The sequence below is a fragment of the Zingiber officinale genome, chromosome 2B, assembly GCF_018446385.1.
Source record: "Zingiber officinale cultivar Zhangliang chromosome 2B, Zo_v1.1, whole genome shotgun sequence".
Classification (NCBI taxonomy): domain Eukaryota; kingdom Viridiplantae; phylum Streptophyta; class Magnoliopsida; order Zingiberales; family Zingiberaceae; genus Zingiber; species Zingiber officinale.
In genome coordinates this window covers 96750876-96778701 of record NC_055989.1, presented here as the reverse complement: position 1 = coordinate 96778701, position 27826 = coordinate 96750876, and the positions used below count along the sequence as shown (strand labels likewise).

Genomic DNA, 27826 nt, shown 5'->3' with positions numbered 1-27826 from the left:
AAACCTAGAAAACCAATTCTTTATTTGCAGCCCATCGCTTGTAGTCATCTAGTGACCACAAGTCCTTGCCCCCATCGGCTCTTCTTTGAGCAAATCTGGCAGGTTTCCAGTGACACGTTTACACGACCAGCCCTGACTCCCACCAGCAGCCACATCTCCAAAACTCACCCTCCCACTCCAATCTACACTAACATCAACGGTGGCTTGCACCTCTTCAAGTTTGATCCCCTAACCTCAACCTATGTTATCCAATGGCAGACGTGTCTTAGCGGTAACAGAGGCCTCTGTGTTTGTCGACGTGCTAACTGCTCTGATGGTGTATTTGGTCTGCTAAGAACTTCCTGACGGTTTGGTTGTTGGCACCCTCCTCTCTACATTAGCCCTAGCTCACGCTCCTCTCTCAATGCAACTCTACAACGGAATCTATTATCAGAATCCCTAACCAACAATCTCAAACAATGATCCTCAATCAACAATCACAAGTAGCACTTCTTCCACTCCCATCTCAATTAATTCTTACTTGATATGTTTTATATTTAATATGTTCAAACATGTTTGTGATGTAGCGTTAGTATATATTGATAAGCTTTTAATTTATATTTTTCTCTAATGCGTTTTATACAGAGGAATTCAATTGTAATCTTAATTTGGACTCAAGTAGCAAGGATTACAATAATGTTATTGAAGAGGACGACAATGTAGCAATGAACGAGGAGCATAAATGAGTACAAGCTGATTAAAGTAAACATAAAAGGAAATATGCATCAATTATTTGAATTAATTTTGAGAAAATAGTACAAAAAACAATAGTAGATGGAAAAACATGCTATAAGTGTAAGAAATGTTGACCTTTGTTTCTTTGTAATAGTAGATATGGGTCTAGAAACTTAAAACGACACATTACAAATTGTGTAAGTAGTGTTACGAATGTTGAGCAAATGCTTGTGGACCATAATCTACGGTACATTTGATCCTACCTCTTTTCATGAATTGCTTGCTAGAGAAACTGTGATGCATGATTTACCTCACAATTATCAAGTATTTTGTCACATTTGTATTCTGGAGTATGGAAATTTTCTCTTATGTGCAGAAGATTGTACATTTGTTAATCATAATTCCATTAGAACTGATATGTTGAGAATGTTAAGAGAGAAAACTAAAATGATGATGAATTTACAAGAAGTTTTTAATAGAATTTGGTTAACTTTTGATTTATGGACTTTTATTGCTACCAATGACAATATTTCTCTCAGTACTCATTATGTTGATAGTGATTGAAAATTTCAAAAGAAATTGCTGAGTTTTTCTTATATGCATCCTCCATACAATGGTGTTAAATTATCTGAGATAGTTCGTTATTAGTTGAATGGGGATTGAAGATAAATTTGTTGATGCGGTTAGCACTAACGGTCTAACTCAAGTTTGATGAATGACAAAGTAGGTTAAGTTAGTTTTATTGTGATCTAACACTTTGACTGAGCGTGCAAGAGAAATCCAGCTAGGTCGACGGGCCGACCGGATAGCTGACAAGAAATCCAGCTAGGTTGACGAGATGACTGGATAGCTGGTACGAAGTCCAGCTAGGTCAACAGGCCGACCAGATAGCTGGCACGAAGTCCAGGTTGACGGGCTGACCGGATGTCTGGCAAAAGGTAAGTAAAGGTAAGTCACTGGAGGGGAGTGACTTGGTGAGGACGCGTTCCCCGTTTGAGGGAACTATAGGCGTCGATCCAACTTAGATCCATTTTGGAAATCTAAGTTGAGATCGTGACTAGATTCTGGTATCGAGGAGACAGAATCTAATTACTACTCTGTTTATATATATATTTAATCTAACTTTTGCTTTGTAGGGTAGTATAATATTTATTGCTTCGGACTAATCTTTTTCTTGCAGGAAAAAACTTTTGCTAGAAAAAGGGGTTCGGGCAGAAGGGATCCGAGCGCCCGGAATGCAAAAGTTTATCTCGTCGCAATGTGGAGCACGCTGATTAGCTGGGCCGACGTCACGCTCCAGGCGCTCGGAAGGGATCCGAGTGCCCGGAGCTTCCTATATAAGGAGGTCACCACCTGGAGCAAAGAACAACAATTTCTTTCTGCGATTGCTCTGTTACGCACTGCTCCTGCGACGCTACGAAGCTCTTCCGGCAACCTGCGGCTCAATTTCTTGTTGTTGGTGTCGGTATTTCTTTTTATATAATTCTTGTACTCAATCGTATAACATTTTACGAATTATTAGTGATTGTCCAACAAAAACACTCTCACGTGCGGGCCTTGGAGTAGGAGTCAACAAAGGCTCCAAACCAAGTAAAATTGATTTTGTTAGCGTTGCATTTTCTGTTTCCGCTGCTTACTCGATAACGATTTTCGAAGATCACTATTCACCCCTTCCCTTCTAGAGAACTTTACGACCCAACAAGTGATATCAGAGCACCGCTCTGATTTGGTACAACCATCAATCAGGCAAAGGGGGTGAAAGTTTTTTTTTCTTTTCTCATTTTTCGGTTTTAAGTTTTTCGAAATAATCCAGATTGGTATCATTACCTCTTTGGAAAAAATTTTTCGTAACAATTCAAACTGAACTGGTGCAACACCAATTCAGTCTTCAATTTTTACTTTTTCTCCCACACTGCTAAATCCAAGACCAAGTCTTGGGATCCTCTTCTTTGTTTTTTTGTGTGTAAGAATTATGGCCCAAATCGAGGGATTCAACACCGCCCGTCCTCCCCTGTTCAACGGTAACGACTTCCCATACTGTAAGAAGCGAATGAAGGTCTATCTAAAGACTGACTTCAACGGTTCAGCGTCACCAGAGTCTACAAGGCTCCAATCGACAACTCCGAAAATCCAATGGACCCGGAACATTGGAATCCGGAGATGAAGAAGAAAGCCCAGAGGAACTTCAAGGCCCTCAACACACTACAATGCGGGCTAACGAACGAAGAGCTGAACCGAGTGGGCCCACACGAAAATGCGAAGGAACTGTGGGACAAGCTCATCGAATTTCACGAGGGAACCAGCGATGCTAAGATAACCAAACGAGATCTTTTCTTGAATAAATTATTTAATATTAAAATGTAGAAAGAAGAACTGCAGAAGATCAACTCAACTACCGAACCAAAGAATGTAACCTGCTTCGGATGCAATAAGAAGGGTCACTACAAGAACGAGTGCCCGAAACTGAAGAACGACAAAACCAAGGCAACCAAAAAGAAGGCACTCAAAGCAACGTGGGACGAATCGTCTTCAGATGAATCGGATGCCGGAGATCAGAAGCACCGAAGCTACCTCGCACTGATGGCCCGCGAATCAGAATCGGAGGACGAATCGGAAGACGGGTCTGAATCTGAATTGAGCCACAAGTCCGTACTCGTTTCCGAAGGTTCCGATGAGGTATATTTTAATTTAAGCAAGAAGTTCTTTAAAGCAATTGCATGCTTATATAGAAAATTAACCGAACACGAAAATCAAAATAAAATGCTCCTTGAGGAAAACCAACACCTCAAGGAACAAATTGAAAAATCTAATACAAATCAAGTTGTAAAACTTGAGGAGAAAAATTCAACACTTAAAATTGAAATTAACAAACTTAAAGGGTTGTTAGAAAATTTCACAACTAGATTAAAAAATTTAGATCTAATATTAAATAATCAAAAAGCAGTATACAACAAATCTGGACTTGGATACAAATCCAGCTCAACAAATAAATCATTTATGTCACTTATAACTCAAAACAAATCACAAACTAAAGCTTGGGTTCCAAAAGCGTGTCTAACCACGCAAGTAGGAATTAATCAATACTATATACCTAAAAATAAAGTATATTATGTAAAATCAAATAACCCAATTTAGAATCCTAACTATAAAACTAAATCAACTAAAGCAAAATCAAATAATAGAAATAACTACAGAACCAAATCAAAGTCAAACTATCATCAAGTTCATTACAATTATAAAAGTAATCGACATAAACCTAGAACTAAAATTTAATCCAGATCAATAATTCAGGGAAGACTCCAAACTAGTTGGCACCTCCAAAAATAACCTATCGGCAGGGTAATTAGAACTAGCTTAAAGGGACAAAAGTTTAACTTGACCTACGGTACTGGTGAAGTTTTGGATGATAGTAGCTTAGGGAAGCTCTATCTATGCATGTCTAGGAAGATATAACTTCGACCTGGTGCATTTGACTTAATGAAACTAACTGAAGTTACCCTTTACGGATCCTAACTAGTCAGACTAAGGTTTTGTACTAAGTTGAATGGATGGGACTATTTAGAAAATCTCGAAGGCATGGTTACTCTAATGATGTTCAGGTGACTCACCATAGCCCAGAAGTTTATCCAAAGAATGTTTGTTTGTTGAGCTCAAACCTAAACTTAAATCTACACAAAATTAAACCAAATCCTAAAATTGAACTTAACTCATCTCACAAGAATTATAGGATTCCCTGATTGAAAACATAGATCGGGTGAGATGATTAAGGAATTAAAATTAAAATTAAAATTAAATTAAATTAAAATTAAATTAAATTTAAATTAAATTTAAAAATTAAATTGAAATTAAAATTAAATTAAATTTAAATTTAAAATTAAAATTAAAATCAAAATCAAATTAAATTAAAATAAACTAAATCAAATTAAATTTAAAATTAAATTGAAAATTCAATTTCAAATTATCTTCAAAATTATTTTAACCTAAAAATTATCTGCAAAATTATTTTAACCTAAAATTATCTTCAAAATTATTTTAACTTAAAATTTATTTAAAAAAAAAATATTTTAACTTAAAAACTATTTTAAAAATTATCTTAACTTAAAAATTATTTTAACTTAAAAATCATTTTAAATTAAAAATTAAATTTAAAAATTTAACTTTAAGATTAAAATTAGAAATCAAATTAAAAATTAAAAATTAAAAAATTAGATTAAAATTAACTTAAACTAATCTTAACTCCTACCTGTTGTTAGGGTTGTAATCGAGCCGAGCCGAGCTGAACTTTTGAATATTTGAGTTTGGCTCGTTTATAATCGAGCCAAGCTCGAGCTTTATTTAACGAATATATTCATGACTCATGAGCTTTTATCGAGCATAAACGAGCTTAATAAACATAAATTATAAATTTTTATATTCATAAAAAACTAAATTATATATTTAGAGAAAAAAAAGACAGTACAGTGCACGAAGCTTCCGCCATGCGGGTCTAAATTATATATTTAGAGAAAATTATAATATTCTTATTAAAATTTATAATTTTATTCTGATAAATAAATTTAATATATTTGTCTATATGTTTCATAAGTAGAGTATAAAATCTATAAATTCAATATCAAAACTATTATTTTATTATTTAAAAGTTGATTCATAAGCTTAACGAACATGTTCACGAGCTAACGAACCGAATATTGTGAAGCTTGAGCTTGATTTGTTTATTTTAACGAGCCTTATTAAACGAGCTTTTAACGAATCGAGCTTCGAATAACTCATGAGCGGGTTGGTTTATTTACACCCCTACCTGTTGTAAGAAACCAAATGGATATTGGACAGTAGTTACTCCAAACATATGACAGGCGATCACACCAAATTCACTCAATTAACCTACAAGAGCTTAGGAACAGTTATTTTTGAAAACAACAGCAAACTCAAGGCAATTAGGAGGTAACATTGAACTCAAAACTGATTTCATTATTAAGAAAGTTTTACTTGTTGAAAAACTCAAGTGCAATGTTCTTAGTATAAGTCAACTGTGTGATTCTGGATATAAGGTTAGATTTTTTTCTATTGAATGTTTAATTAAATACTTAGATAACCCTACTGTAAGTCTAAAAGGATTTAGAAAGGACAATATCTATGCAATTAACCTAACTTCTTCTTCACTTTAAGTGTTATTTAACACAAAAAGAAGAAACCTAGTTATGACATAGAAGAATGTCACACACAAACTTCAAAAATTTAAGTAAGATAAATGGATTAGTTAGAGGCTTACCAAAATTACCCAACTTAGACTCAACAATATGTAATGCTTGTCAACAAGGAAAACAAGCAAAATCTACTCACAAACCAACTAATCAACTTCAAACAAATTCAATACTAGAACTATTACACTTAGACTTATTTGATTCCCATGGAGTCAAATAAATAAATGGAAGCCTATATTGTCTAGTAATAATAGATGACTACTCTAGATTCACCTGGGTAAAATTCTTAAAAAGTAAAGATGAAATGTTTGAAGTCTTCACTAATTTTTGCAAACAAGTTGAAAATGAAAAAGACCTGAAAATTAAAAAAAAAATCAGAAGTGAAAACGGAGAAGAATTTAAAAATCACAACTTTAACCAATTTTGTCTTGAAAACGGTTACCATCACGAATTTTCATGTCCTAAAACACCTCAACAAAATGGAATAGTAGAAAGAAAAAACAGAGCTCTACTTGAAGCTTTTAGGACAATGCTGAATGAATACAACTTACCAAATACTTTTAAACAGAAGCTGTTAGTACAACTTATTATGTACAAAACCGAACTACGATAAATAAAACCCACAATAAAACCTTATTTGAATTATATTATAATAAACAACTTAATATTAAATATTTTAAAGTATTTGGATGTCCAGTCTAAATACTAAATACAAGAGAACACTTAGGAAAATTTATCTCAAAATATAAAACAGAATATTTGTAGGATATTCGTTAAACAATAGAGGTTATAGAATATATAATAAAGTCACACTGAAAATTGAAGAAACCTCAAATGTGAAATTTAAAGAGACCAACCAAAACTTAGAACAAACCAAAATTCAACAAATTAATTTTATTCAAGGTAACACTAGTCAAGGGGGAGCAAATGAAAACCTAATTCACGAAGAAGAAAATCAGCTTCAAGTGAATAAACCTCCCAGAACCCTAAGAGTCAACCCAGATCATCCAATTGACTAAATAATCGGTGACCCAGACCTAAGGGTTCAGACTAGGTCATCCTTCAGGAACTTAAGTCAAATATCCCTAATTTCAAAGATTGAACCCAAAACAATAGCTGAATCCTTACTTGACCCAGACTGGATTATAGCCATGCAAGAAGTGCTAGCCCAATTTCAGAGAAACGCAGACTAGGATTTAGTACCACCACCCAAAAATAAAAAGATAATAGAAACAAACTAGGGAAATCATTAGAAACAAGGCTCGACTAGTTGCTAAGAGATTTAGTCAAGTAGAGGGACTTGACTATGATGAAACATATGTCTCAGTAGCCAGACTTGAGTCTATTAGAATGTTACTTAGCTAAGCAGCCCATAAAGGATTTAAACTTTATCAAATGGATGTTAAATCCACATTCTTAAATGGGCTAATCAAAGAGAAGTTTATGTAGGTCAGCCACCTGAGTTTGAAAGTTTAGATCATCCTAATCATGTATTTAAACTTAAAAAAGCCCTATATGGATTTAAACAAGCACCTAGGACATGGTATGAAAGATTAACCTCCCACCTAATTTCTAAAGGATTCAACTAAGGACAAATTGACCCAACCCTATTTGTCAAGTCAATCAAACAAGATATTTTTATAGCCCAAGTTTATGTAGACGACATAATCTTTAGGTCAACTAATTCAGAATTTTTACAAGAATTTATAACTCTAATGGAATAGGAATTTGAAATGATCCTAGTAGATAAACTAACTTACTTTTTAAGACTACAAATTAAACAAACAAATTAGCGTAATTACATTTATCAACAAAAATATATTAACGAATTACTTAAAAAATTTGGAACGGAAAACACTAAGGAAATAAAGACACCTACGACAACTAACACAACCTTAGATAATGATCCAAATGGAAAACTAGCTGACTTAAAATACTATAGGAGTGTCATAGGTAGCATACTATACTAAACTGCAAGTCGACCTGATATTTTATTTGCAGTTAGTATGTGTGCTAGATACCAAACTTGTGCTAAAGAATCACATTTGACTCAAGTCAAAAGAATTTTTAGGTATCTCAAAGGAACATCAAATGTAGGAATTTGGTATCCTAGAACAACCAATTTCGAACTAATAGGTTATTCTGACTCAGATTACACTGTAAATTAGACCGTAAAAATACAAGTGGTGGATGTCAACTACTGGACCCATCACTTGTCAGCTGGTTTAATAGAAAGCAACACTGTGTTGCCTTATCTACTACTAAGTCAGAATTTATAACTATAGGAGAATGTGTTGTACAATTATTATAGATGATGCACACCTTAAAAGATTTTAATTTAAACTTTACAAATACAAAAGAACTAATTGATAATGTTAGTTCAATTAATTTAACAAAAAATCCTGTGCATCATTCAAGAACTAAACACATTGAAATTAGACATCACTTTATCAGGGATCATATCACTAAAGGTGATATTGAACTCAAATACATTGAGTCCAAGTCTAACTTAGCTGGCATATTCACTAAACCCCTCCCTGAATATGAGTTTAGTAACTTACGTCAGAAATTAGGAATGTGCTTAATAGACTAGGACCTTTACTTTCAAAAGTGTTTTCAAAATTTGTCTTTCAAATTCTAGGATAAATCTTTTTATTTCTCAAAATTCCCTGTTTTTAGAATTTTCAAGATAAGTTTTTAGCCTTAGTATAGATCAAACCCATAGAAAGCATGCTCCTATAGGTCTAGAACTTGAGCATCTCACCAACACACTAGGACTACCTTGTTTGTGTATTGCTAAACTTAGAAAGGGGTGAGATGCATAGGCAGATTGCCTGAACTTAAAGATGCTTATATCAGTGCATCAATACAAGTCTAGGCGTTAAAAACCAAACTTACAGTAATCAGGTTAAGTTGTTCAGCTTAGTCAAACTGAGTGAATAAACTAAACTTAACCTGACTAACCAAGTGAAAACTGCTATCTTCTGATAGTTAGTAAGTAACAAATGGTTAGACAGTTAAGGACATTTTTTGTTTATTTTGAATTAATGTCAGATTCAGGAGGAGGATTAATAACTTTAAAATATTTTCAAAAACTGCTTCATTTTTTTTTGCATTAAAAACTTCTTTAATTATCTTCAAAAGTGTTTAAAAAAAAATAACTTGTAAAAATCAGTTTTACAACTATTTAAGTTTTGAAAATATTGCTTTCATATTTTTGAAAACAACTTAGCACAGTTTTCAAAGAATTTCAAAATCTTAATTCAGTTTCAAAATTCTATTTCTTGAAAAAGGTTTTTTAAAGTTTTCAAAAGTTATCTATTTTCGAAACATTTTTTTTAACTTTAAAGCTATTTTTGCAAAAACTTTTTTTTTGGAAACTTTATTAAAAAATTAGTAGTTTTTGAAAAATAATTTCAAATCTTTTAAGTTATGTTTGCAAAATTTTTGACTTATCATATTTTTTTAAAAAATTAAGTAGATCGTGAAAACAATCATTTTATTTACTCAGTTTCTTCAAATTAATTAACTTTTTACCCTTGAAAAATACTTTACTTATTTTCTAGATTAAAGTTCCCCAAGTAATCCTGACTATTTTCTACTGTTAAGTTTTTTTTGGTTACTTAGTAAATTTTTCTTTACTTGTCTATGCTTATTTTTTTATGAATGTCAAAGGGGGAGTGTAAGGTGGATTAAGTTAGCAAAAATCATGACAAAACACCAAAATCAGTCTAAAAACATACCATCTGTCTAGTTATTTTTGCATATTTTTCACTAACTTAACTCAGGTTGTTATTACATCAAAAAGGGGGAGATTGTTGGTGCGGTTAGCACTAACGGTCTAACTCAAGTTTTAATGAATGACAAAGTAAGTTAAGTTAGTTTTGTTGTGATCTAACAGTTTGACTGAGGGTGCAGGAGAAATCCAACTAGTTCGACGAGCCGACCGGATAGCTGGTGCGAAGCCCAACTAGTCGACGGACCGACTGGATAGCTAGCAAGAAATCCAGCTAGGTCGATGGGCTGACCAAATAGCCGGTACGAAGTCCAACTAGGTCAACAGGATGACCGGATAACTGGCACGAAGTCCAAACAGGTCGACGGGCTGACCGGATGTCTGGCAAAAGGTAAGTAAAGGTAAGTCACTAGAGGGGAGTGACTTGGTGAGGACGCATTCCCCGTTTGAGGGAACTATAGGCGTCGATCCAACTTAGATCCATTTTAAAAACCTAAGTTGAGATCGTGACTAGATTCTGATCTCGAGGAGACAGAATCTAATTACTACTCTGTTTATATATATATTTGTGCTAACTTTTGTTTTACAAGATAGTATAATATTTATTGTCTCGGACTAATCTTTTTCTTGCAGGAAAAAACTTTTGCTGGAAAAAGGGGTCAGAGCACTCGGAAGGGATCCGGGCGCTCGGAATGCAAAAATTTATCTCGTTACAACATGGAGCGCGCTGATTCACTGGGCCGATGTCACGCTCTAGGTGCCCGGAAGGGATCCGGGCGCCCGGAGCTTTCTATATAAGGAGGCCACCAACTGGAGCAAAGGACAACAATTTCATTCTGCGATTGCTCTGTTGCGCGCTGCTCCTGTGACGCTACGAAGCTCTTCCAGCAACCTGCGGCTCAATTTCTTGTTGTTGTTGTCAGTATATTGCCAACGAAAGCACTCTCACGTGTGGGTCTTGGAGTAGAATCGGCAAAGGCTCCGAACCAAGTAAAATTGATTTTGTTAGCATTGTGTTTTTCTGTTTCCGCTACTTACTCAATAACAATTTTCGAAGATCACTATTCCCCCCCCCCCCCCCCCCCTTTCTAGCGAACTTTACGACCCAACAAAATTATTTTCCATTACTTTAGAAAATGCATCTATTTTCCATGACTTTATAAAATGCATCAACTAATGATATATTTGTAGAGTTGGCAAAGGAGAAATTAAATGATTCAAGATCACTTCTAAGCTATGACCGTTATTTTCATATCAGATGTTATGCTTATATTCTCAATTTGATCATGTAAGATATTTTAAAAGAGATGGACCATGCTATTCAAAAGTCCATGAAAGTGAGAAGCACATGAAGGGCTCTCAAATGAGGAAGAAATTTTTAGTGTATCAACTTTTTAATTATGGATGGGAAGAAAGGGTTAAGACAAGATATTCCAACAAGATGGAAATCTACATATCTTATGCTTGAGAGTGTTGTTTATGTTAAGTGATTCTAATTACAAACATTGTCCAACTTCTACTAAATGGGAAAAGGTTCAGAAAATTGTAGGATTTTTGAAAGTTTTTTATGAGAACACATATTTTTATGGAGTTAAGTATCCCACTGCTAATTTATATTTTCCATCTACTGTTATGGCATACTTAACTTTGAAAGAGAGTTTGGAAGCACAAGGATCTACTCTTGCAAAGAACAGCAAAATAAATGTTTAGAAATTTGAAAAGTATGGTCTTAGTTCAGCTTGGTCTTAGCAATGACAACCATATTAGACCCTCACTATAAGATTCAATTTGTACATTGGAGTTGCAAGAAGATATATGGCAACAATTCAAAATAGTTTGCAATGATAGAAAAGGATTGTTTTTTTAGTTGCAAATTGTCAATCACTTCATGACACTCTTACAAAACTTCTACATTGAGAATTTTAATTGAGGATCCTATGAACCTAGAAAAGGATCCATTTAAAGTATTATTTTTTGTTATATTAAGAATGTTTCTCTTTTGGGTATGAATCTTAAAGTTTTACTAATTGATCTATCTTGATCGTTTTATATACAGAACTTCAATACTTTTGAGAGTGATGAGTTAGATTCCTACAGCAACTCAGGATTGGAATTGTTCTAGATGAGCCAACATTAGATAAAAAGTATTATTTGATGTTCTGAATCATTGAATGATTAACTAGGTTCGTTATTCAATCCTTTCAACATGGTCATGATAGATTATTAATAATGGTGTCTACAAGTGCATCGGATTTGCATTTAGTTATGACAAGTCCTTAATCAATATCATAATACATTAAAACCACTTCTTGTATAGACTACTTCATGCATGAAAGGTTGCTTGTATAGAGAGGTAATGCATTCCTCAAATTATCACCTTTTTATGTGTATATATCACTTTCTAATTATATCTTTATATGTTTTATGTTAATTAACCGACCCCACCTAGGAGGAAAAACTTGATGGTTGTTGTTGTTGTTGTTGTATGTTTTATGTTAATTAGAATCTTTGCACCAAATGGAGTTGAATGACCTTACCAAAGATATGATGAGCCCTAATGACAATCCAAACTCAATTACAAGTTCTAACACTAATAAATATTTCTTTTCTTTTTTAGAAAATAAATTTTCATTTTATCTTTTTATTTTACCATAGGAATGGCGTATCTCATCAAGGTTGAGATAAGTTTACATTTCAACATTTGAAGATTATATAATTTTATTTAATATGTTAGGTTATATAAACAGTTGGATCAGGTGAAAGTGATCATTTTTGTTCTTAGCTACTACTATTTTGAGATTTTCTAATTCTTCAACTGATATACTATTGACGCTTATTTAAATTATGTGATTAAGTGTGTATTCTCTTGTAGGTTGAAGAAGCATGATGATACATGACTTCCAAGCATGGCATGAGATGTTGACCCACATGGACTTAATTTTTTAGTTACAATTATAATTTTGGGCTATGTTTTTTAACATTTGGATTGATAGTTAAGTGGTCTGGGGATATGATTGTCACAATTAGATAGTTGGTGAACTTTGTCGTAGTTAAAACTTATTTAAGAATAGATGATATATCTTTTTTTTTATTTTTTTTTTAGTTGGCATCAGATATTTAACTTACACTGACTAATCCTGAGAGTGATCGATCCGGCCCCACAAAAGTTTCCCACCGAATAAATTGGGAAGCGTGTAGCCCATTAATCTAGCGTTCTTAGGTTAACCGTCTATTAAGAGAAATTCATCCGTTAATTTACCGAAGCTAGGACTTGATCCTTAGATGCCTATGTTGTATCTTTGAACATGGTGTAAATTGTGGAATGATGATTTGTGACTTATGTTAGTACTTATTCAATGACTAGTGAATTATTTATGTGATTGTGTGAGTCCATGTTAGTATTTATTTGATGATTTGCTATAAATTTTGTTTTTGGATAGTCAATTTGTGGGAATATTTATTTTGATAATCAATTTGCTTAGATCAAATCAATTGATGGATTTAATTGTCTACATAATTAATTGATTGATTAAATAAATTTAATTCAATTTAAACCTGCTGATGGAGCTCTGGTCAAAGGCGTGCCTGGGAGGAACCAAGATGATGACCAAAACAAATATAGGTGGGGATAGGAGTACCAATACCAAATTCTTTAAATTTGGCTTAGATATCAATTGATGCAGCACAAAAAATCATACCAACAAAACTTTAACAACCCAACTCAATGAAGAGAAAAATATTATTAAATTGGAAGCTTAATTAATACATGAAATCCTAACCTCTTCTATAGATTCAAAAGAAGACCCAGTCATCTAAGTTCTATTTTATATCTAAAATTATATCCGACTTCTAAAACAACTAATTTCCTTCAAAAAACTGCAACTTTTAACTATAGAAATTAAAGAACATCTTGAATTTTTTAACATCTAAAATTTTAAAGGAAATTTTTATAATCCCAATTTTCAAACTACATCACCTTAGTTGTTCAACTAGCAACTCCTACTTCCACAAATTATGCATGTGCATTCTAGCATATAAATTATCCAAAAGATGGTCAAATAAGGAAGACAATACCAAAAAAGATTGTTAAAATATAACATGAAAGCTTCATGTATGCTCACCAGCCCTTTTGAAGATTTTGAGTGTAGCCACTTGGAAAGTTTCTTATGAGAAGACCTTTTAATGTCCAGGGTAACACCAGCAGGTCTGCAGGGTAGTATATGGTTTGACCTATTCATCATAAGCAGAAACCGGAGAAGGGCAACTGAATTATTTAAGACAACACTTCAGAACAAATACAATGGAGACATAACAAACCATAGTTTCATGGTAAAGATATTATTTGAGCTTCTCACTTGAGATTAATGTATTTTTGGATAAACCCAATAAGTCTCAACTATTCAACCTAACTACCATGAGTCTCCAGAGTTTTCAGATGTTACAATTTAACAAATAATAGATTTTTTTTTTCAAAAAGAAATAGCAACAACAAACTCATGGCTTTTTAAATTCCATAACTTCAAATCAAAAAATATTTTCAAAATTGCAAACAGCCTACAATGTATGGCTGATAAAAGAAAGTTAATATTTGTAGGATGCAGTACAAACACTCTCATATTTGAAAAAACAATCAGAATACATACAATGGAACATGGTTTAAAATTTTGTCCTGCAGGATCTCCGCGATCCCACTTTTTTTTTTACTATTTAGATTTAAAAAATTAATTTTAATTAATAGATTTTATATTTTAAAAAACCAAAACCATATACCATGATGCGGTATCGAAACCATCTCGTTCCGGTCATAAATCAAAACTCCGATAAAAACAAAAAAATTTAAACCATGAAATGAAAATGTAAAATTTTACCATAGTGTACTTCCAGGCATGGGAAGGTCTTTATCTTTAACAGTAGTGTGCAATGCTTGCAAAAGACATTTTTCCAAGAGGGCATCAATTTCTTCAGTAGACAAAATTTGTTGCTCCTTATCATCATTTGATGATTCAGCTACAACCTTTTCAGATACTTTTAGTCCACTTATTTCAGACGTTATTTCTTCAGAGTTTTGGATACTACTAGAGTCTGAAATTGCTGGAGAATCAATGACTTCACTGGCATTGGTATTTAAGATATCAACAGTTTCCCTTTCTGACATATTAACATCTTCATCATTTGAAACATCTAAAGGTAGATTCAAAGGCTGAGAAACTGGCAATGAATCTGGATCTTCCATGACAACATCTTCAAAGAAACCAGCATTTGGAACATAATGACCTTCAGCAGATTGCCTGTAATGAAGTTTGACAAAAAAATAAACAGAAAAGCTAAACTTCTAAGAAACTAAGAGATAAAAAAGTTTGTCCATATTGTAGCAAAAAACTTGCCAAAGAAAATCACGATAATAATGTGTTATCCTTAAGGCTTTTCCCCGCAAACCAGCTTTCAGTGCTTCTGAACTACTCATAGTGGTGACTCCAACCTGTAGATATTGAGTAGGACTTCGTCACTTTGATTTGCACTAATTTAGAATGCAAATGAACTTCAAAATTTGAAATTAACTTTTAGATGAAATGCACACATACTGCAATTGGTGATGGATTGCCAGGAACTTTTACGGCCCATGGTTGCCCAGCTAAGAATGAAGGCAGGCCTTCAGGAGGTATACTAATACCAGGAAACATCAAATCAGCACCACCAATCACATATCGAGAAACCTCACCACCCTTAAGAAGAAAGGATGGCAAGAGTTCAGAAACTTTCCACAGTGCATAAACTGCAGATATAACAAGAAAAAAAAATATTCTCAGTCTATCAGTAACTGGAAAAAATTTTATTCTTCAAATATTCCACTAAATATCGTTTATCTGTCATAATAAACAAAAAAATGATTTAGGATAAGTTGGAACCTTGTCTATACAGCTATGTCATGTCCCTGTTCTCCAGCAGTTAGCATGCACATGATAGATCAAAATATTATAATTAAAAACGATATGTCCATCTAATATGAATCTTCTAACTACATTTTCATCATATTGGACCTTTACAAAGATAAAAATAGAACATGAGAAATGGATTTTGTTTTGTGCTTCGAAATTTGCAGGATTGCATCCTTGTCAAGAAAAAAATCTTTATAGACTATGATGAAGTTCACTACTGAGTTATCCTCCCAGGTCTCAATAAAATTTTAGAGTAGCTCTTACAATAAAGGATTTGAATCCCCAAAGGATAAATGGGGAAAATTATCAAACGAAGTAAATGAACTAGTAGGCAAGTTGAATTTCTTGAACGGAATGAAAGAGCCATGACAAATATAAAGGATGTATTGCCCAATGACATCTTGAGCAAAATTAACTACAAGGATGCCAAGGATCTTTGGAATAAGGCGGGTATACTTTATGGCCCTTGCAAGCACAAGAAGCTCAAAATCATGGATCGATTAAGAATAAACAAGAACAAGAAGCACAAGAAAAAAGGAGCTCATCATCTTAATCAGAGAGTGATAAAGAATTGCAAGTGGCCAACGCTGTTATGAGGGCACTCAAAACAGAGAAAGTTGAGTACAATGTAAATTATGAAGATAATCAAAGGGAAGAAAAAATAAAGTGACAAGGAACAAATTCATAAACAAGGAGCCACAACTTGAGGAGGATCACGAAGACAATCATGACTCAATTGAGGAGAGGATCATTTTAAAATTTTGAGGAGACGAGGTTTAAAATTTTGAGTCATGTCGAAGTTTTGATCCTGATTAGAATGATATGGTGTTGATACTATATCATATTGTGTCGATACAATTTTGATATTTTTTTTTTCTTTTAAAATGTGTGTATATTAATTTTTAAAAAATATATATTTTTTATTAATATTTGATTGATATAAACACTCACTATTGATTTCATATTTCAAGTATTGAATGTTGATTTCATATTTTGATAGTAGAAAAGTTATTAGTAAGGTATAAATTCAAAATTTATATTTTTATTATTATTGCACATATATAATAATAACTTTAATCCCTTGAAGTTTTATCGTTGAAACAATGAGTTCAAAAACTTGCATCTAGAATGATAATGAAGATTGATCTTCGGATTCAAATTGTCGCATGTTGTAGTTTTGATGATTATAGTTATTGCTTATGCGACTAGTGAATTCAAATTATTACTCTTTTAAATTATGCATAGTAATGTAAGTTTTTATTTCAAGAATATGCAAAAGTGTCATAAAAAATGCGTGTATATTTAAGAATGTAAATAACGCTAAATTTCATATTGTATAGCAAAGAGATGATAGTATGACGTTTTAACTTATATATAGAATTCTTAAATGAAAGTGTGTTTATAATTTTTTTGTTTTCAAAAAAAAATATTTTTATAGTATATTTAATTTTATATTATCTTTATATAAGTTTTCAATTATTGAACATCTTAAGTTTTTTTGATAAAAACAAACAAAAATATTTCTCTTTAAAAAATTTGATATATGAGAAACTCGAATTAAAATTTATCCAAACAATAGCATAAGTTTAGTAAGTACATAACATGTCACCTTGATAATACCAAAAGTAGTGTCATGCATTGAATGGAAGCATCAATTCTTGCAACATCCTTATGAGATCAACTCCATAGTTTCCCAACACCCAAATCAAATAATTTTCCAAAAGGCATGTGGTATTAATATTGATTTCTCCACATGTCCATTAGCATGTCTCAAATCACCACTAGGAATCAGACTTGGACTAACACCACTAGAAACAAAACGAGTATAGACACAAGATAAGGATAAACATGTCTCCAAGTTCTTATATGATGAATCACCATATGATGCATCGGAACTATAATAAGAAGGTTAAGTGTATGAACTTCGATCAAAATCAATCTCAGTTAAACTCTTCGCCATATCTTAATAATCATGAGCTTTCTTTTGTCTATCACCCTTATACTAACGTGGATAATAACTCTTAATAGCTTTACCACTAGACCATCATTCTAGGTTTCACGCGTGTAACATTTTCATGTCTAAAGCTAAGGTAGTCAAAGGAGCATAAGTTTCACAACCACCAAGTGCATCGTCACTGTCATCACCTCTACTACCAGTAGTTGCACTATTGTCGACATCGCTATGATCATTTCAAACTTTTTGTCAAATTGCAGTATCAAAATGCAATGATGATCTGTCACTCTCATCATATTCTTACTAATAAATTTCGTTGATTGAATTTTAACCAATCCTCAATTGATCTTTTCCCTTTGCTTTTCCCTTTCTCTTTAGTAAAAATTGCAAAAGCTTTACCTTTACCTTTGTCTATGGACTTTAGTCATGTTTAGAGTTGCAATGTATGAGAGGGTCTCAGTCAACATCCAAATAATAGAAATTCTAGTAAATTTTTTTTTCACCGACATCCATTTTACATCGACATGACGCTGCGACAGAAACATCAAAAGAGTCATATGCGGCTTGAAATAATCAACTTTCATTAAAATTCTGAGCAATGAATTCCTGTTTACAATAACTTCTTATTTCTATAGTCTTGATATTAAACTTTAAGGGCCATTAGGAGATAATCATTTATGGTATTGATATGCAAAATTGAGATAATAACCTTAAAAAAATTAACCATATATAATTATTAATAATGATATTATTTTTTTATTAAAAAAATACATGCTTGTCGAGTGAACATGTTTTTTCTATTTGATCGTCTCATCTTACCATTATAATATCAACATAATGTTGATACTTGATGGTGACTGTAGGCACTTCTTGATTTCATTTTTTACTTTATGAATTGGATGATAGATATTACCCATTTGCGGCTTCTTGTTCTGTAGGCACTTCTTGATTTCATTTTTTACTTTATGAATTGGATGATAGATATTACCCATTTGCGGTTTCTTGTTCGAGTCCACTTTGTGTAGAACATCATAAAAAGGCTCTACTGCCATAAGAATATTTGCAATGTAGTCTCAAAACCTAGCAGATATAATAATTTTTTTGCATCTCCCTATCTTCATAGGTGCTAAGTATCAAGATGCTTCCCAATTCTCAAAAGTGAACAAGCTCTTCAATCCGACTTTTTTCACTATATCCAATTTGTTGATGTCCACCATCATCAAATTGATGTAGTGCAATCTACATGGTATCCAAAACAATGTTGATGTTCTTTCGCTATTAGCTCTCCAACCCTTTTGAAGTTGGCATCATCTCTTAGCTTTGTAATTGTCTTGCTATATATAATACTACTCAGCTTAAATTCGATATATTTTTAAGCCTCATTCTATTAATTTCAAAATTTTACCTTATTATTTCATTACACTAAAAAATGACAACAAATAAGATATACAAATTTTATTATCTAATTTGATTTTCTAAAGTTCTTAATCGATGGGTCTGATTCGGACCTTGACCTAAGGTCGACATCTTTTTCGTAGAAACCATGAATCAGTAGGTTAAATTGGCAATTCAAATTAAAAATAAAATGGAAAAAACACTATTAGACCAAGTGGTTCCAACCTTCATTTAACTTTTACTTTTTTTTTTTTGACCGATCTAGATTATTTGACATTTTTTTGTCAACGACTATGATTAAGTTATAATTATTTCCTAAATCTATAAATACCCTAATTCATTTCATTTTTTTACATCAACTATCAATTATATCTCCTCTACCCCACCTAAAATTTCAATTATATAAATATTATTCTTTATATTTCTACACCCATCATTTTAATTATTCAATTATTCATTTAAATTTTTAATTACTTCTATCAATTTATAAATTTAATTATCATTTTCTATATTTTAGTTATTACATTTATAAACTACATCAATTTATTTAAGACATGACATACACATCAAATATTAAAATATACCAACAATAGCAGCTTGAATGATTGTGGATCGGGAATTAGGTTTAGCAACAAAGTTAAGTAATTCTTGATAAAAAACTTCAAAATATGCATTTAGAACCAAAATCAAAAGAAAGATGTCCAGCGGAAATAAATATAGCAATGATTCTCTTAATTTAGTACTCGAATAAATTAGAATAAGTACCTATACCAAATGATGAAAATTTGGTTAATTGCGTTTGAGAACGATCGACTCCAAACTCAACTCGATGTTTAGTTTCAACATGTCACTTCAATAACTCATAACCACCATACGATTGAAATTTATAGGATGTATTTCAATATTTATATTTTACACGCATATAAATTATTTCAATATTTATATTTTACACGCATTTCTTCATACGGAAGAGTGATCTTTCTAAAATGTTTAGTAAAAATAAATCATTTTAAAGGTGGGGATCTCGAACTTTTGAAGCGTGTACACTTTCTTGCATCTAAAATGTCAAAGTTGGTTCATCATCGATAAATTCAATATCATCCGTCTCCAAATTCAAAATTGAATTATTGCATAAGTTGTCACTGGTGCGATCCCTAACTACGACGCATTTGCAGGGATTTTTCCTTCAAATGAGGCGTGCAACTACGAGATGTTAGGATTCGAGGCCACCTGTTAGGAGCACTTCCCGATTTAAACTTCCGTGGGGTCGAATCGGTCGCCCCAAGTTCGGTGTTAGCTGGTTCAACATTTTTTTCGACCAAAATTGAATTGTTGCCTTCTCCTTGTCCTTGTAAGATGAACTAAATCCTTCCATTTGAATTAAAGTTGAAAGTGATACGAAGACAACAACAACAACAACAAAGCCTTTTCCCACTAGGTGGGGTCGGCTGTATGAATCCTTTTACGCCATTGAGCTCTATCTCCTATTATATCATCATGTATATTTAAATAAATTTTATCTTGTTTTATTGTTGCTAACCAAGTCTTTTTTGGTCTTCCTCTTCCTCGTTTGATATGCATGTTTATCATAGTTTCACATCGCCTAACTGGAGCATTTATTGGTCGTCTAAGTACATGTCTATACCATCTTAAACGTGTCTCTCGGAGTTTTTACTCAATAGATGCAACTCCGACTTTCTCTCTAATGCTCTCATTTCTTATTTTGTCCATCTTCGTATGTCCACATATCCACCTTAACATCCTCATCTCTGCAACTCTCATCTTCTGCTCATGTGCTAGAGTTATAGCCCAACATTCAGCTCCATATAACATAACAGATCTAACTGCGGTTTTATAGAACTTACCTTAAGTTTAAGAGGTACTTTACGGTCACATAAAACACTCGACGCTCCCCTCCATTTCACTCATCCTGCTTGTATTCTATGAAAGACATCTCTCTCAATCCCTCCATCATTTTATAAAAATGATCCTAAATATTTAAACCTCTCGGTTCCGGGCAACTCGTCCTCTCCTATCTTAACAATTGTTTCATTACTTCTAATATTGCTAAACTTAAATTCCATATATTTTGTCTTTAATCTACTAAGCTTAAAACATTTCCCTTCTAGTGTTTCCCTCCAAGATTCTAGCTTAGCATTTACTTCTTCACGTGTCTCATCTACCAAAATAATATCATCTGCAAACAACATGCACCACGGTACTGTGTCTTGAATGTGTAGCGAGTTCGTCCATAATTAGTGTAAAAAAGATAGAGAATTAGAGTTGATTTTTGATGTAATCTTATTTTTATTGTAAAATCATTTTATTTGACGGAATATTTTTTAATACTTCATCTAAATCGTCCAAAAATCTTGATAGGGTAGTTTCATCTAATCCTCTATGAGAAAATTTATATAATTTCCTTTAACTTGGAGAAAAAATAATTTCTAAGTCAATGAATATCATGTGTAGATCTTGTTTTTGCTCCCGATATTTTTCAATTAATTGTCTAAGAAGATGTATAACTTATTATCGACCTTCAGGCATGAACCCAAATTGATTTTACGTCACTGTAGTCTCCTTCCTTAATCTTTTTCTATTATTTTTCCCAAGTTTCATAGTATGACTCATTAGTTTAATACCCTTATAGTTTGCAGAATTTTGTACGTCTCCCTTATTAGTTATATTTACCTTCCATTGATCAGACATTTTTTTCGTTTTCAATATCATGTTAAATAATTTTGTAAGTCATTCAATACCTTATTTCCCTAAGCACTTCCATACATCTCTCGGAATATCATCTGGTCCAACGGCTTTTCCATTGTGCATCTCATTTAAAGTTTGTTTAATTCTGAATTTTAAATTCTACGATAAAAATTAAAATTTCTATGCTCATTTGACCTAATTAAATTACCTAAGTTAAGTTGGTCACCTAAACCTTCATTAAAAAGTTGATGAAAATACCTCTTCCACCGTTCTTTTATTTCTCCATCGTTTACTAATACCCTATTACATTCATCTTTAATACATTTTATTTGGCTAAGATCTCTTATTTTTCTTTCTGTCACTTTAGCTATTCTATAAATGTCTCTTTCCTATAACCGTTCAAAAGTTTCATTTTTTGCTTCACTCACTACTTCTTAGCTTCTTTCTTGGCTATTGTATATTTTTTTAAGTTTTCCTCGTTCTTACAAATATATAATTCCTTGTAAGCTATTCGTTTTTCCTTCACTTTCTCTTGTACTTTCTCATTCCACCACCAAGATTCTTTACTTAGTGGTGCATGTCCCTTTGACTCACCGAGTACACTCTTAGCTACTATTTTCAACTTTGATATCATCTTATCCCATGTTGTATTAGAGTCATCGTATATTTCACCTAATGCTTGTACTTCTACCTTCTCCTTAAATATATGTTGATTCTCATCCTTTAACTTCCACCACTTAATTCTAGGAATTGTATATATTTTTTTTCTATTGATACTATGTTTGAGGCGTATATCCAACACTACTACCCTATGTTGGGTAGTTAAGCTTTCTCCAGGGATGACTTTGCAATATTTACAAATCTTTCTATCCTTCTTCCTAACCATAAGAAAGTCAATTTGCGATTTATCATTCCCACTTTTGAATGTGACTAAGTGTTCTTCTCTTTTCTTAAAAAACGTATTAGCTAATATAAGGTCATATGCTATCGCAAAATCTAATATAGTTTTCCCTTCCTCATTCCTCGTTCCAAACCCATAACTCACATGTACTCTCTCATATTCCTCATTTTTCACTCCGACATGCCCATTTAGATCACCTCCTATTAAAATCATTTCATTTGGTGGAATATTTTGTAATATTTCATCTAAGTCCTCCTAAAACCTTGATTTGGTAGCTTCATCTAATCCTACTTGTGGTGCATATACGCTAATTATATTCATAGTTTCTTTCGCCACTATTATCTTAAGGGCTATAATTCTATCCTCTTTTCTAACTACTCCTACAACTTCATCATTTAACAGACTATCTACAATAATGCCCACTTCATTTCTTGCTTTACTCTTTCCAGTGTACCATAACTTAAAATCTGAGTTCTCTATCATCTTTGCCTTCTCATCTGTCCATTTTGTCTCTTGTACACACAAAATACTAATTTTTCTCCTAATCATCATATCAACTACCTCCATTGATTTATCGGTGAGAGTTCCTATGTTCCATGTTCCAAATCTTAGATTATTAGTTTTCCTATCATATTTGTTCTTATCTAACCTATGGTGTGAGAACTCTTGCCTATTTAACACTACACCCAAGTTCTCATGGAGATGTAGCGGCCCTTGCTGAGACGCGTTACAGTCGAACCCTGTAACGCGAACTCTTGCATATTTATCACTACACCCGAATTCTAGAGATGTAGCGGTCCTTGCCGAAACGTTACAGTCGAACCCGGCAACGCGTTCCTTCCGGGAAACAACCTAGCATTAGCACAATAGTTTAATGGATTCATTCATTGAATATTTGTCATAGTTTGACGTTGGCTGGCAACCTAACGCAACCCTCCTCCTTTATCTGGGCTTGGGACCGGCCATGACCGATCGTCATGGACGGAGTTAAAGTGATACGAAGAAAGAGTTAAAATTATAAATGAAATAATTAAAATATAGAAAAATGATAATTGAATTTATAAATTGATCAAAGAAGTAATTAAAATTTTAAATGAATAATTAAAATGATTAGTATAAAAAATAATATTTAGATAATTGAGATTTGAGGTGAAATAGAAGAGATATATTGATAGTTGATGTAAAAAAACGAAATAGATATATTTATAAAATAATGCTCACTTAATCGTAGTTGTTTAACAAAAAAAAATTCAATAATCTGGATCATTCAAAAAATATATTTTTTAAAAAAGTAAAGTGATCATTGGAACTATGGTAATATATGGTTCCAATGGTTATTTTTAAAAATAAAAATATTTGAATCGGTGATTCATAGTTTTTGCAAAAAGAAACCGTAATCGACTCGTCAAGCTATGGGTCGGTTATAGTTTTGGCTTATCAACCCTGGGTTACCTTTAACAACTCGTTAACCCGATTATGGGTCAGATCCAAACGAATCTAGCCTATGGTCGGGTCTAGTCACTTTATTCTTTTTAATTAAATTTACTCTTTTTTTGAATTCCTTAGTGACACTAACAATGTGATCAATCTATTTATTTCATTTTATTTAAATATTTTTCCTAAATTCCTTGGTGACAATGACAAATATTATCTTGACAAATCATGCTTGTGTGTTGCAACATCATTCCTTGAAAAAAGAAAACCCATCTTAGCTAACCAAAAAATCCAAGCAAGCTTGCCAATTTAGAAATGAGTTTAGAGCTTGTTGGCGATCAAAATTAAGTAGCTCAACTCTTGTCATATTTTATGGTTTGTTAGTGCAATTATACCCTAAGTGGTCAAGTCTGACGTCAGGTTGTTTTGATGTAATTGACAAAGGATTTATGTTAAATACAACTTGTGTTTCTATGTCTTTGTCAAGTATGCAGGTGTAGAAACTTGACCTTAAACTCTAAACCCTAAACCCTAAATCCTAAACTTGTTTGGTGCAGGATAAGTGTTGAGGTTAGAGAATCTAAGTAGGTCAAACTTGAATACATACTTGGAAAAGGGAAAAATCAACAAGTTTTGGCAAATGGTGAAGCTCAACATATGTTGACAATAGGTCTTAGCATGGCAGATACAAATGATGTTGGTAGGATGCTCAAAAAGCTCAAGATTGATTAGAGGCATCTTGGATGGAGACGAGTCTTGCAAAATTACATGTGCGACTAAAATCTAGTTTTTTAGATTGAAGATGTTTGCCTAGGCATACGCTCAACCAACAAATAGGGGTTTAGATTAAGCGTATAATTGTTTCAATGAACTGAACAGTTGACAGAAGACTAACTACGGGCAAACATAAGGGTTTTATTTCAATTTGAGTTGACTGAAAGTGACTTGAGTCAACTGGAAAGTGGACTATAAAAAAATATCACTCTTTAATTGAATTAAGTCTGCTTAAGAGGTTTTAAGTCAACTAAAGAACTATCTGTTCGGTGGATAAAGTTCAAAGAAACATCCATTTGAGTCAACTGAAATTGTTGACATAGATTTGAGTTGACCGACCCATGTTAGAGTTGACTTCAAGTATTATCCATTGCAGATAAGGTTGTAAACTTATTATACAATTGAGTTGACTAACTTTAGCTGATGAGAATTTGAGTCGACCAATAAGGATTTAAATTGACTAAATAGGTGTTGAGTCTATTAAAGAGTAGCAATTCAAACAAAATGTATCCAATTAGCCAATCTTTGTGACTATAAATAGGAGAGAAATGGGACCTCAAAAGAAACAACTCTCATGCTGCAATTCTTTGTTTACAATTATTTTTTCATGTCGGTAAGTAATCTCCATAATCTGGAAAGAGCTTGAGTTCTTTTATACTTGAACCCTTGAAAGGTTACTTCTTTTTCGTATTTGGTTTCAGATTTTCTCTTATGCTTAATTAGTTTTATAATTTGTAAAGAGAAAAGAAAGTTGCTTTTGTACAAGGTTAGCATTGTTCTTATTTCTATCCATATTTTTATTACATATTTAACTCTATCAGATGCTAATGTGTTTTCAACTATTCACCCCTCATCAGCATCAGTAATCCTACAGTGGTGTCTCCTAAAGGATGTGTCGTTGTATATCTATGCTTATTATGATAAATTGAGGTGCTTAATACTTTTCTAAACATAAATGAGATTATGAGGGTGAATGTTATGGTTTGATAATAATCTAAGGGGTTGATATTTATTGACTCATATATAACTGAAAGTTATAATCATTGTTGTAATTTGAAATTATCTTGCACTCAATTTTAATTTCTTTGCCTAACAAACTTAGAGCTAGAGGAATTGTTGTGGTTGATCTGCAATAGAACAACATCATTGTTAGTGCGCACAAATAGCATTGTCCGTACATAAGTAGAAATGGCAATGGGTACCCATTTAATTGAGCACTCATGGGTATCCATTTTCTCCGGTTCGGATCTCCTGGTCCCGAATCCCTAGTTCCCTCCTGGTCTCTTTCAAAACGACACACTTCCGATGTCATTGAAATGATAAATTGGTGTTGTTTTAAGCTTAGGTATGTTCAATGTAGCATTCTTTGACAAAATATAGGCATTTTATAAATGGTGGGGGTTGTTTTTAGCTTTTTTTTGTCGAAATTTGAAAGTTTTGATTGAATTTGTGTTTTTTTTTGCAAATTGGTGTTGTTTTAAACTTAAGTATGTTCTGTGTGGCATTCTTTGTCGGAATTTAGGCCATGAGCGTAAATTTAACGGCATCCGAAGTGAGTCATTTTGGAAGGGACCAGGAGAAGACCAGGAATTCGAGACCAGGAGATCCAAACTGTATTTTCTCAGCTATCCATAAGAACTAACTTAAATGGCCTTCAGGTACCCATTATCTTTACAAGTCAAATATTTATAGGTATTTTATCAACCCATTTAAAAGTGGGTTAGGCCGACCCGTCGGCCACAACCCGTGCAGGTTGGCCCGCGAGTTAAGGACAAAAATTCCCCAAAACTTAAAATTAAAATGGAAAATTCAAAAACTTCGAAGATAGGACTTTATCTTGAATCGAACTCCGTCAACTTCTGTACACAAATGAAATAAAGAAAAATTATCAAAAAAAAGAAAAACAAACGCTTTGAAAGATAGACTATCTATACCCCAAACTGAACTTTGGATATAAAGATACTTACCATCATCATAGCTAAATCATGGGTTTGACCCATCTAATTTGTAACCAAATTTAAAAATTTTATTTTTTTTATATAATTTTTTTTTATGGGCCTGTGGGTTGACCCTCCTAACCCGCAACCCGCCTTGAGTTGGGTTGGGGATTTTCCAACCCGCCAAGATGACGGGTGGGTCCGCCCTACCAAATGGTCGGCTCACCACATGTTGACCAGCCCCACCACAGGACATCTCTAGTTGTTTTGCTAGGCGCCAGTGTTGCGCGCTTAGAATCCTCGACTATGAGGGGCAACCCACGTGTCAGCGAGGCCCATGTATCAGTCGCGGATGCTAGGCGCGCAGCATTGGCGCCTAGCATAACATCCCTCTCTCTCTCTCTCTCTCTCTCTCTCTCTCTCTCTATATATATATATATATATATATATATATATATATATATATATATATAATTTGTTTAAATTGTAAATAGTAAGTTTGATATTAAATTGTTATTGTATGAATATGCCTTGATGTTAAAATTGTATTCATGTTATTTAATGGTTTTATTAGGATTTGTTTATAGTATTAGTTTGAAATAATAGAAGGGAAGCTTTGGCGCAGCGATAAAATTGTTGTCGTGCGAGTCTCGAAAACAACCTTTTGTAAAGCAGGGTAAGGGTACCTACAATAGATCCTTTCCCGGAACCCGCATTGGCGGGAGCCTCGTGCACCGAACTACCCTTTTTATTAGTTTGAAATAGTACTTAATTTTTATTATTTGTGTTTATATTATTTGATGTTTACTTAACTGCCCCACCCATTTTGGATCAATTTCAAACACCCAACAAGTATCTATTTAGTTAAATGAGTGGATACAAGTGTCAACTTTAAGACTTTATGTGGGTATAATGGGTCAAGTACTTGATTAGTTAAATGGAAATGAATTTAGATAAGGGATAAATCATAGGAACCTAATTCATTGTTATCCCTAGTTTAAAAGATGTTCTTGGTTGTTTTGATGATCTCTCACAAAGTGAATCACTTTGAGGGCAGAGATTGTAAGACACAAATTGAGGAGAGAACGTCATCAATGGTGTGATGCTAGAAATCACCACATGAGGGGAACCTCATAAG

General features: G+C 32.9%; 1 protein-coding gene across 4 annotated transcripts in view; it reads right to left on the bottom strand.

Moving 5' to 3' along the window:
- Positions 1-27826, bottom strand: part of LOC122046454 (eukaryotic translation initiation factor 2D-like) — a 35816-nt gene that overhangs the window by 4817 nt on the left and 3173 nt on the right. For all 4 annotated transcript variants that reach the window (XM_042607163.1, XM_042607164.1, XM_042607167.1 and 1 more), the window contains exons 4-7: positions 15234-15424; positions 15036-15130; positions 14520-14939; positions 13773-13881 (exon numbers count right to left, since the gene is read on the bottom strand). In XM_042607163.1, the coding sequence (XP_042463097.1) occupies positions 13773-13881; positions 14520-14939; positions 15036-15130; positions 15234-15424 (815 nt within the window). The remainder of the gene's footprint in view (positions 1-13772; positions 13882-14519; positions 14940-15035; positions 15131-15233; positions 15425-27826) is intronic.